The sequence below is a fragment of the Brachyistius frenatus genome, unplaced genomic scaffold, assembly GCF_029030835.1.
Source record: "Brachyistius frenatus isolate BFR_SWC_R1_liver_20210118 unplaced genomic scaffold, ASM2903083v1 Contig_3, whole genome shotgun sequence".
In the NCBI taxonomy this organism is placed as follows: Eukaryota; Metazoa; Chordata; class Actinopteri; family Embiotocidae; genus Brachyistius; species Brachyistius frenatus.
In genome coordinates this window covers 5,128,921-5,141,362 of record NW_027210602.1, presented here as the reverse complement: position 1 = coordinate 5,141,362, position 12,442 = coordinate 5,128,921, and the positions used below count along the sequence as shown (strand labels likewise).

General features: G+C 43.4%; 1 protein-coding gene across 1 annotated transcript; it reads left to right on the top strand.

Annotated features, from left to right (window-relative positions):
- Positions 1 to 2,685: 2,685 nt before the first annotated feature.
- On the top strand, positions 2,686 to 12,229 carry dusp4 (dual specificity phosphatase 4). The gene is made up of 4 exons (XM_069704207.1): positions 2,686 to 3,313; positions 4,853 to 4,980; positions 7,229 to 7,448; positions 10,207 to 12,229. Exons 1-4 carry the CDS (start codon positions 2,944 to 2,946, stop codon positions 10,593 to 10,595), a joined length of 1,107 nt encoding a protein of 368 aa, XP_069560308.1. The 5' UTR covers positions 2,686 to 2,943; the 3' UTR covers positions 10,596 to 12,229.
- The last annotated feature ends 213 nt before the right edge of the window (positions 12,230 to 12,442 follow it).

The following is a 12,442-nucleotide window of genomic DNA, read 5'->3' as shown; positions in this document are numbered from 1 at the left end:
AAAGCCTAAATAAATAAGTTGACAAACAATAAATGTTATTTCAGGGAATATCTTTCAGAAGTATGATGTTCACAAGTCCGACCTTATTATGTCTGTTTGGCTCTCATCCATCTTTGACGCTTTAAATTCACGATCCTTCAAAAGTACTCTTCTTCATTTATTTGATCGTTCTAATGTTTAGGTTGACAATTTTACACTAAGAAATCAGTTTACATTGTCCTGTTTAACATCATTCTTCTTGTTGTGTATTTGAGCTTTTGTCAAATCTGAAAAAAATAACTCCAGTGATATCACTTCGGCTTGGCCTCGGAGAAAAATGTAGAACAACTCCTGTATATGTTGGCATGTAAAGCTCATATGTTCAAGTACAATTTTGGAAACGTAAGATCCAGTGTTTTTAAGGCTAAAAGTTGGGATACTTGGTCTTTGCTGCATCAGTTTTAACTGAACCTTAAATCAGTCTCTTGCAAGTGTAACTATGAGAGCTTGATTCTAAATTGCCGGGCTACTCAATTGAAACTCAAGACAGATACTGCATACTTTACATATGTTGGATTACCATATTCTCCAATTCTATTGCACAGATTTACAAAACTCTCCAGGTTTTATATAAAATACTTCGTATTGTTGCTTTAGAGCCGTGAGCTGTCTGCCACATCTACTCTTTTGAGGTTTGGTTTCTAATAACTTCTGAGTACAGGCACCATGTCAGACAGAAAACATGTCAAACAGTGAACACTGAGAATTTCCCGTGAGGTCAAGCTAGTTGGTCTGTGTCGTTTTAACGTTGCTGTCAGATTAAATTTATATGATATGAGTTACATCTTGGAATATTTATCAAAATAAATCAGACATACAACATTTCAGTAGCCTAAGAAACAGATCAATATGCCTGTGTATTGGCAGCAGTAACTCAAACACACATTTTCTCACATCAAAGCACTCCTATAAAATGTCTTTTAGAATTTAAAAAATTTTTTTTGGCGGCCTGTTTGTTTGTCTGCTCCAGCTGGACTGTCTGGCTGTTTTGCTTTCAGTCTGTTTGTGTCAGGTTGTCTGCATTTTCCTCCTGTCATCGGCTGCCTCGCTGCTCCCTTTACTCATGTAACCATGGAAATGAGATCAGAATGCAAATACTTGAGCACGCTCACTAAGGCTGTGTGATAGAAGATGCAAATTGCATCCGCTTGTAGGATTACACGCCCACACACGCAGCTGCAACACTCAGACGTATACACACACACACGCACACACAAATGTCTGTGTGCACGACTACGTAAGCACACCCACCTGCAGTCCAGCACCAGAAACAAACTATATCTATAGGTGAACCCGTTTCTTGTGTTGAACTTTAAATAAAGAGAAATTAAATCCAGTCACCGCAAGTGAATTTAGATTTAGAACAAAATGCTAAGGCTTAAGAAAATATAAATATTTCATTTAAATCTTGAAATTTTAATTTAGTCATTAATTTAAATAACAAAAACAATGTCTCAAACTGAGAGTGATGTAACTTTAAAGGTGCACTGTGTAGTGAAGTTGCATCTTGTAATACCACCTTGTGCATTAGGAGGCGATAGTGAGTCACTATAACGACCATGCAGTCTGGCCTCAGAGTTTCTGCAGGTTGGTTGGCCTATGACAGGCCTATGTCCTTGACGTAACATCAAAGCTGCTTTGTCTTCACATTTTGTGGAAAATCCGTGTTACGTTTTGAATGTTTTAAACTAAAAACTTTACATATTGCTCCTTTAAAGCTGCATTAATTAACATTCGGCAGACAAACATTCAGTGCTAACGCAGTATCGCCGTTTTCTGTAGCTTTATAATGTCAGCAAACCATTTTCTACTTTGGAATCCAGCAGAAATAAAGCATTCATTCAATTCATTTTCACTTGTATTTCTGTCCAAATGCCCGGAAGTTAAATTTTTTTTTTGTTTCAGCTCTGAGAACTCTATCTGGTTTGCTAGCTATGTTTTTTTTGTTTTTTTTTAAATTTCCGTCTTCTTCTCGTAACATGGCAGCCTGTCCTAACATAAAGTTATTTTATGACAGTTTCATTTCTCACACGGGTATTATTGAGAGTAGTGAGACTGGATATGCTGTACATTCAACCACAACAAAACACAAAACAAAACTAATAAACAAACAAAGCTAAAGGCTCTATATATCTGCAGAGTTGTATTTTGACTTTTAGAGATTTCAGCAGCTATTTTTCCACATTGAAGAGCAATATTTAATTTTACAATAATATAAAAAAAAATAGCCTATTTAATCTATTCAAAATTTAAAGACTAAATTCAAATAAAACATGAACTGACTAAAATAAATAAAGGGAGCTCTACTTTGCTTATTCAACTGCTTTTGACAATTTGTTCGAAGATTTGTAATTTAAAATGTATTAAACCCCTTTATATTATCCTGAGAGGCCACTATTCAAGCGTAGGTCATGTGCTGTTTGAGGAACGGCGAGTGCCGGACTCCCCTGCTCTGTGGGGTCTAATCTCCAATCCCATCGCTTCTAGTTTCATTGATGTTTGTCTTTTTTTTTTTTTTTTTTTATGAATGAACGGCAGGGGAGGAAACTGGACGCTCTGTGATAGGTTGCTATTGGTTGACGTCACCTCCGCCGTGACGCGGTGCACCCATTCATAAAAAAAAAAAAAAAAAAAAAGAGAGAAAGAGTCCTGTGGAGAAACACAGAGGGAGTCAGAGGGAGAGAAAGACAGCGAGGTGACCGGGCTGAACGTAAACAGTAGTGCGGTTGCGATGCGCAGGTAGCGAAGAGGCGCAAAGGGAATCCACCGCAGGATCTCCAGGTTTGGAGACTGGTGGTGGTGGTGGAAGGGGGGGGGGCCGGGGGAGGGCAAAGAAAGAGAGAGACCGAGAGAGGAGATTAACAGCAGTGAAGCACACACACACGCAGCTAGAAACGACTTGCGATGGAGGAGCTGCGAGAGATGGACTGCACGGTGCTGAAGCGGCTCCTGAAGGACGACAGCGCCAAGTGCCTGCTGCTGGACTGCCGCTCCTTCCTCGCCTTCAGCGCGGGACACATCCGGGGCGCCGTCAACGCCCGCTGCAACACCATCGTGCGCCGCAGGGCGAAGGGCTCCGCGCTGCGCCTGGACCAGGTCCTGGCCGGGGACGAAGAGGTCCGGGGCCGTCTCCGCTCCGGGTTGTACTCCGCCGTGGTGCTGTACGACGAGAGGACGCCGGACACGGAGTCGGTGAAGGAGGACAGCACCGTGACGCTGGTGCTCAACGCGCTTTGCCGGGACTCCTCCAGCTCACACATATACCTGCTCAAAGGTAAATATATACGTCAGTATTACATTTACTCCGGCGCCTATAGGCGGTCAGCTGCAGGTTGGGGTGATGGTAGTAGGTGGTGGTAGTACAGGCTACGAGTTTCACAAATAATTCAAGGGATTAAACGTCAATTGAAAATATATTTTTAGTGAATGGGCGGGTCATTCTTTGATTCGATAGAGCTATAAAAATGATAAACACAAGCAGTAGTCTGGAATCTCATGATAGTAATAACAAGGTCAATACCAGCCTACAAGAAAGTTATTGCCATTTTTTTTTTTTCTAGCAATAGGCGTCTAGTTTAGTTAGTAAAACTTGGGCCTATATTTAAATATGGCATTGGCAAAAGAAAATAAAAAACAACAACACCGAAAATATATTAATATAAAGTACACACACCTGGAAAAAATATAATGCATTTGGTAATATTTAAAAAAAAATCTTAGATTGGAACTAAAAATCGGATCCAATAATAATTATAGTTCCACATTTTATTCACAGCCTAATTTCAGTGGATATTTTATTTTCCAACAAATGCGATTAATATGATCTTATTGTATCCATCTGCTGAATATTATAAAGCAGAAATCGAATGACCCGGCGGACTGTGTGCTCTATTTGTATGCGCTGGTGTGTGTGCGTGTGTGTTTTTTAGTTGTTGTTGTTGTTGTTTTTTTTTAACAATATACACTCTCACTCACTCACAGCTACACACATTCACACACAGGCCAATGGCTTTGAGCAGAGTGAATGAGGTAATGCTGGTGCGTAGAAGCCACTTCAAACCGAGGGGGGGCTTAACAGGACACACATGATCGTTTCCACAAAGGCTTGAATTACCGATGGGAAGCAGTCAAATTTCAAATCAACACTCGATTCATGCCCACTCTATATTTAGATTGCAGGAAATCCGAAAAACAAAACAAAAAACAACCAAAGCTGCTGCAAGCTGTGGCGCATTCGTTTTTCTTTCTCTTTTTTTTTTTTTTTTTTGTGAAGGGGGTGGGGGGGGGGGGGCATCCTAACGACGCAGACGACTTTGAAGCGCGAGTGTACGCGTGTGGCTGATAAAGATGACATTTTCTGGTCTGATTTGATACTCGAGGTGCAGAGACCAGTGGTCGACCTGCACGTGTAGACTGTAAAAAAAAAAAAAAAAAAAAAAAAAAAAAAAAGGAAAAGCAAAGGAAAGAGATGATGAAATTGTTTTCAAATCCACATGCTAGTAGGCGCAGGACCGAGAAGGGTCAGAGGTCGGTTTAATAGACTTTATGTAAGACTTGACTGCATGTGGATGAGAACATCACGGAGCAGATTAGGATTTTAATGTGGTGGACTTCTTCTTTGAGCTTCTTTTGAGTGTGTATATGTGGTGTGTTGTTTCAACACACACACACACACACACAAAAATTAAAAATAAAAATAAAAAAAAGCTGTTCCTGTGGTGAATTTAACGTCCAATCATAGCACTGCATATGACGCATCGCATCTGATCATATTATGTTTTTGTTGTTGTTGTTGTTGTTTTATATTTTCCAGGAGGATACGACAGGTTTTTCTCAGAGTACCCAGAGTTTTGTTTAAAGACCAAAACCTTACCGCCGCTCACCAGCCAGTCCAGCGTGGACTCGTCCTGCTCGTCGTGTGGGACGCCGCACAATGACCAGGTAAGAGTTCAACTCACCCGAACCAACGCGGATGAGGTCATCCAAAAGAGCCCCTTTTATTCAAACCGATGTAAGTGGTGCGCGTGCTGCTGTTTAGTGTTTGCGTAAACGAAGTAAATAACAACAGAACCGAAAATCGGCAACAGTTTCACGTTTGATGGTTTAAAACTGTTATTAACGTTTGAAATGATGAACGTCCTGATTGGCCAACCAAACGCCAATCAATTGGCGATTACGTTTTTGCTCTTTTTTTGCTCCGGTGAAGTCCGTTATAGTTTCACACGGTCATCACCCGAAGCTCCCCGGTGCAAACGCCGGAGGCTTATTTGCTTTGCCCAACTGTGGTTCCGTTTCCCCACATCTCCTCGCCTTCCCCGCGTCCGAACTGAAACCATTTGAACACGTTGTCCTCAGGCTCGTTTCTTCAGTGTCATTTTCTGAAAATCCACGAATTGTTTTTTTTTTTTTAAAGCGGTCACCTGCTGTCTAAATAGGCCGGCTCGGGGAGGCACAGCTCACCGTCGAGTCACCTCCGAGCCGCTTTCTGTGACCTGTTTTGTCCTCGTTTTTGTTGATCAGTGACCGGCAGTTTGAGCCTGCAGATTTTACGCACTGTTCACGGTCACGCGTGGGAGTTTTTTTTTTTTTTTTTTTTGGGGGGGGGGGGGGGGGGCGAGACGCAGACAGCCCAGCCTCTGTATGTTTTCTAACACACACAAAAAAAAAAACGTCTCTCCGCCGGTACCGATCAGGTGCGTTTTAATTCAAGCAATGCCGCAACTTCCTCTGGCGGCGTGATGATGGAAACCAGCCGGCCGAGTGTCTCTCTCTCTCTCTCTCTCTCTCTCTGAGCATACGCGTTATTGATCATTTCCTGACTCTTGTGTCAGAACCGAGTTCGTCAGCAGCGGTGACATAAACAGACAGCGCTCTCGTCAATAAGTCGCGCTGCCGGTATGGACTGGCCGTCGGCTGACCTCTCAGAAAGGGGGAATCAGTACTTCCTCTCGGACATCAGAGTAGGACGAACTACATCTGACCCCGCACTGGATTAATGCATTCAAACACTGGAGGGGGGGGGGGTTACTTATGTTATTCTTAATGTAGGAAAGAAAATATATATACTTCCCACTCAAAAAAAAAAAAAAAAGTTGATATGTAATGTGTGCAGTGAAGATATTTTCTCAATAATATGCTGTAGACACAACAATAATGATTTAAATCATAACATAACAGCAATCACAATAATATTTACAATTTGATACTTGATAGCAGTGTTGATATATATATTTTGTTTCAACCAAAACAAAGCAAAACTAGAAAGACTTAAACATATTATTTGATGTTCTCTCTTTCACATTCTATACTTTCCATATTCTCATATTCTCTGTTTCTTTTGTAACTTCCTTTTTCCAGGAAGCATCAGAGGCCTTCATGTTCTCAGTCAGTGCTGCAGCTGCATACAGTACTTGTTCTGCCCGTTGTGCAGTTCTACTTTTGCTTACCTTTTGCAGCTGCAAACACATGTTGCAGACATTCTGAGGAAATGCTGCTGCAGAGCTCATTTTTCTCAGAAGGACTGTGAAAAATGACGCTTCATCGACGAAGCATGAGCGAATGTCTTTGAACTGACTGATTAAGGACCGTGCAGATGTCTCTGCTGGATATGTGCTTTTAAGCCCGTAAACATTAGTCTGTCCATCAGACACGCAGCTCCTGCAGTGGGTTGTGTTTCCGTACGTGAAAAATAACTGGACCTGAGACACACACACACACACACACACACACACACACACACACACACACACACACACACACACACACACACACACACACACACACACACACACACACACACACACACACACAACTAAATGGCGCATATCGAATGAGTTTGCATTACTCACGGAGATAATGAGCTGCTCCTGTCCGATGGGAAGCACGGCTAATGTGATTAACAAAATATTTAAGCGAGGTCACTCTTATGCTGAAGTCATCTGCTATGTGACCTCTGCTGCTCGCAGACACAGGGGATTCTTTGTCTCATCATGTACGCCGGCTTTTATTTACGCAAACACGGCTTCACAAGCCGACTGGGTCAAGAGACGGTTCTTTATGGGATGACTCAGTGGATGCCGAAGGAATGAATTATGAACAAACTGCCTCAGAACAGCAGATCTGTCTCTTCACTGATTAAGAAAAGGAAATTATGAATTAATTATCATCTTCCCGTCTGTCCTTCGTCCAGGGCGGCCCCGTCGAGATCCTCCCCTTCCTTTACCTCGGCAGCGCCCTCCACGCCTCGAAGAAAGAGGTTTTGGACACAATGGGAATCTCTGCCTTGCTGAACGTGTCAGCCGACTGTCCCAACCACTTCGAGGGGGCCTACCAGTACAAGTGTATCCCTGTGGAGGACAACCATAAAGAAGAAATCAGTTGCTGGTTCCTGGAGGCCATCGAGTTCATAGGTCAGTGTGTGTGTGTGTGTGTGTGTGTGTGTGTGTGTGTGTGTGTGTGTGTGTGTGGTAGCAGAACAAATGCATTCCCATGGAGGATATCGACAAATCAAATGAGCTTCATTCAGGCAGCATCGTGTTTTTTTTTATGTGGTTGGTTTTTAGGTCAAATTAAAAGTGTTCATCTTAGTTAAGTTTCTTTATTTATTCATGTCGGTGGAGTGTTTTGAGTTTTTGCACTGTCTGCTTGCACACACCCAAGGCCCATTTAATATTTACGAGATGACATGTAGAGCTGCAGCTAAAAACGGTTTTCATTATTGATTAATCTGCTGACTATTTCCCTGGATTTTTTTTTTTAAAAACACTTCATTTGTTTTCTTTAATTTTCTCTCAATTGTCAAAATGTTTACGTGAGACAATCTATTGGTGGAGTACCACGTTTTAATGGGATATTTGTCCTCTACACTTCCTTGAATCCATCTGTCCATCAGATAGTGCGGGTGGGGCTTTTGTTGTTCTGAAACATATTAACTGATCTCTGCTTACGCCAACTAAACAATTCTCCGGTTTTGTTCATCTTTTTTTGTCTGGAGTCCTCAATTTATATATATATATATATATAAAAATGTACCCGTGAAGGAGCTTTCAGAGAACTGCTGTGGAAAAGCTCTCATTCTCCAGATACACTGTGCACACAGATGACGGGCAGATGATGACAAAATCTTGATTTATTCATCGGAATCTGTCAAAAATGATTATTTCCATGTGGCCCGTTAGTCACGTCCATCACAGCAGACTCTGCAGAGGTAGAAATCAAAGGAAGCAAACAAAATGATGTAATACACTGAAGGATACAACAGAGTATTTAGAGTGATAAAATATTCCGATCGATGATCCCTCTCTTGCAGCATGATCTCGGGTTTGTGTGTTATAATATAGAGGCGTGTGTGAGAGTCGCTTGGCTTTGTACATGCTTTGCGTAGACACTGTGGCTCCTGTGCTGCGAGTGTATGTTTGTGAGCATGTGCTCTGATGTGTGTGTGTGTGTGTGTGTGTGTGCGTGCGTGTGTGTGTGTGTGTAGGTGCTGGTATGCGTCATAGTTAGCTGCTGTGGGACCAGAGTCTGACTCATCCACTGTTACTGGGTGAACAGACGCTGTGGTGGAGTTACCTGAAATCTGTGTGTGAAAGAAAAAGATTTAGCGAGAAAAATAAAATAAAATAAAATACAGACATCTGGGAAAACAAAAACAGAGCAATGCAAAAATAATGAGTGATATGGGGGGGGGGGTGGTGTTGGTGGGAGTGTTAGCAACCAAGCATCTTTGCATTTAAAAGAAATGCCAGAAAATGTTATTTGATGTTGCGTAATTCTGCTCGTGTGCCAGAGAGGCCGTGGAGTGAACTTCAAAGCGATATATTTTTTTTAATATTCAGTTTGGCATCGTGACCAGCAGTCATAGAAAGAGATTAAATGAATTAACACGACAAAAAAAAAAAAAAAAAGAAAGAATACTATGCTTCTAATTTCCTGTAGGCCACCAAACGTGCTCCAGGACATCAACACGACTGTCCACCTAATCGTGCTGACTGATGCTGCTGGGGTGGGGAGGGGGGGGGGGGGAGGAAGGGGTTGATTTCCTGTAAATGTTTTAATGAAACTATTTCTGAAATCTGGTTATTCTCCGTAATAACGTAATAGCGTGCATCCAAACACGGTTAAACAGGCAGAACCATAAATAGGACAAAGAGGAAGTGTGAAAAAGTGGCTGATGACTAAAACGTTGCGCTTCTGTGCTCCAGTCGAGTGTGATGCGCTGCTTTTTCACTTTGAGGTCGCTTCGCGGTTTGACTGCGCGGAAAGCGAAGGCATGAGAGTGGTGGAGGAGAGGAAATGAAAAGCGTCTGAGACGAAGCCTCACTGCACATCCGGTGTGTTTAAAAATACATCGTTGCTGTAAAAGAGATGTACTTTTCAAAGTGACAATTCGTCGATGCCCATTGCGTCCAAACCGCCGGTTATTGGACGACGTTGTCAACCGGTCAGCAACAGTTCGGCCCATCAAATGTCAGGAAAATAGCAAAACCGGTCACGATTACCAGCTCAAATTATCTTTGATTCGCTGTCGTGAAAGATGAAGAAAACCATTCATTTGGAGACCTTTTTACTTACTTCAAATCGTGCCTGTTTAAAATGTCTGTCGATTGACTTGACTGATTTGTCGCTAGATCTCTTCGGTTTTGCACGCATGAATACAAACTCAACTCTTCCTGTGTCAAAAGAACACTTCAGATGACTGATGCAGAACAACTGTTGAAAATAGCGTGATTATATTGTCGACTTTATTAAATTAAAGTGAACAAAGTATCTCTTACTGCTGTTTGCACGTGTGCGTCCCAGTTGCCCTCCGGTACTTTGAACAAGTAGCACTGCGCTGCTGTGCGCTACCAAGTTTCATGGTGATCCCTCTAATAATTGCCGAGACATTTTCCAATAACGTCGGAGGATCACATGTCTCATTAGAGGACGCGTCCGCCAACAGCGGAAGCGTGTTCAAACTTCGGTGCCAGTCGTTTCAGTCGATGCTGATGCAGTGAATAACCGACGTGCCGACCAAAGTCATTAAGATTCGTCCTCCGGTGACGATGAATGAAATATATGGCGGTTCATCCGAAAGGAGAATTTCTATTGCAAACGAACTGTGCTGTTGTTTTTTTTTTTTTGGTAAGTGGAATTTTCTGACCTCTGACTCCTGTCTTTTCTCAGATTCCGTACGGGACTCCAGTGGACGAGTGCTGGTCCATTGTCAAGCGGGCATCTCCCGCTCCGCCACCATCTGCCTAGCCTACCTGATGAAGAGGAAGCGGGTGCGTTTGGACGAAGCGTTCGAGTTTGTGCGCCGGCGCCGCAGCATTATCTCCCCCAACTTCAGCTTCATGGGCCAGCTGCTGCAGTTCGAGTCGCAGCTCCTCGCTACCTCGTGCGCCGCCGAGGCGGCCGCCGCGGCGAGCCCGCTGCTTGGACCCAAGTCGACCGCGACCACCGCCTCGGCGGTGGCCACGCCCACTTCTCCGTTCATTTTCAACTTTCCGGTCTCCGTGGTGAACCCCGCTTACCTGCACCACAGCCCCATCACAACCTCGCCCGGCTGCTGATGGATAGACGATCACAGCCTCCTCCTCCTCCTCCCCCCCCCCCCCCCCCCCCCCCCCCAACGACTGGGCTGCCATTGGCTGGAAGAGCTGTCAGTCTTAACTGACCATGGCAGTATGTACGTGCTTCCAGGGCGGGGAGGCGGGAAGCGTCACGGTGCCTGATTCAGAACTCGAAGACTGAAATAAGACTTTTTAAAGTTCGCAAACCAGCCAGCGCTCCTTCCATTTTAACACAAGATTTATTCAAATTGACCAAAAATGAACTGGCTTTCAAACATCGTTTCTGTAACCAAGTTCAGATGGAGTGTTGGACTGATGTTTACTCAAGATACACTCTTTTCATTGATAAAAAAAAAAAAACAACAAAAAACCAACAACAACAACAACAACATGCACAGAGGCACACTGACACACAAACACGGACACAGAGCAGCAGCAAATCCCTCTCTCTCTCTCTCTCTCTGCATCTCTCTCTCTATCACACACACACACACACACACACACACACACACACACACACACACACACACACACACACACACACACACACACACACACACACACACACACACACACACACACACACACACACACACACACACATTCATGACTCGCAACTGAATAAGCTCAGTATGAAGACAGGGGCTGTTGCCATGGATACGACAGGTCTTTAGGAGAGGAGATGGACACAGGAAGGAAGGAGGAATTTTAAGCACCCGCTCTTTCCCCTTTGGGTGTCCCTCCTGTTGCCGGACAAAAGAGATGGATGGAAAATAGAGGGGAGGAGACGGTGATAGAAAGCAGGAGCCTCTTCAGTGACAGGTGCTCTGCCGGCGATCCGGCCGGAGCTTCCTGTCTTTCATACGTCCTCTTCCTCTCTCTGTCTCTCCCCCACACCTTCCTCTCCTCTCATCTCCTTTTCATCCTTTTATATCCCTTCTCTCATCTCTGCCTCTCATCTTTACCGTGACCCCCCCCCCCCCACACACACACACTCCCCTTCCTCTCCTCCGCTCCTCATCTCACTCACTAAAGAGGCTCAATAAATAAAATAAGATGCCAAATAAAGGCCGGGGCCCTCGTAAATCGACCGGGAAACCCCTTTGCAGGCCCCTGATAAACGCTTTAGGAAACCCCATCTGGTACGTCACAAAAAAATAAGTTGTTTTGGATGAAAGGGATAGAAAAAAAGAAAAAGAAAAAAGAGAGAATGGTATTTTAGAAATGAGTTTTTGCTAAGTGGCTGAGCGTGCGTTGTTTTGGGGACATTTTTCCCTGAAGGTCAGAGGGCAAATGTTAAAGCACACTGACCCTGGTAGACAGCCACTTAAAGGACCACGCTGGCGGTTTTCTGTTTACTCCCTCGTTTTCCAAATATATTCTCCAAAAACACACATAAACTTGTAGGAGCTTTGGTTCAGTTCTCCTCAGCAAGTATATTTTTGTAGCATAACTGAAATTAACTGAAAACATGGCTCCTATAAGATGCTTTGGAAAATGTTCTTTTTTTTTTTTTTTTTAAGTTCAGGGGTTGAAATGTGCATCATCTGCGAATGGTCCTTTAAGATGTTTGCGCCTTGTTCGTAAAGGTATCCCATGGATTTAGGCATCCTTAGATTTGCCAGTGGAGTGTTGTTTTTGTTTTTGTTGTTGTTTTTTTTTCCCCCTCCGTAGCTGCTGGACAGCAGATTGCTGAATGTTGATCAGACTTCTAAAAAAAAAAAGCCTCAGCATTTTACCAGTGCAGTGCAGACTCTTATCCAACAAAGTCAAAATAGCAAAAGCGATTACGTTTCATCTTCTCTCAGACACGCTTACTGACGAACACAAACACACATGCGCAATAA

Coding starts and splice junctions, on each gene's coding strand:
- dusp4 (XM_069704207.1), top strand. CDS start 2,944: ATGGAGGAGCTGCGAGAGATGGACTGCACGGTGCTGAAGCGGCTCCTG. Junction 3,314..4,852: donor ACACATATACCTGCTCAAAG/GTAAATATATAC, acceptor TATATTTTCCAG/GAGGATACGACAGGTTTTTC. Junction 7,449..10,206: donor GGAGGCCATCGAGTTCATAG/GTCAGTGTGTGT, acceptor GTCTTTTCTCAG/ATTCCGTACGGGACTCCAGT.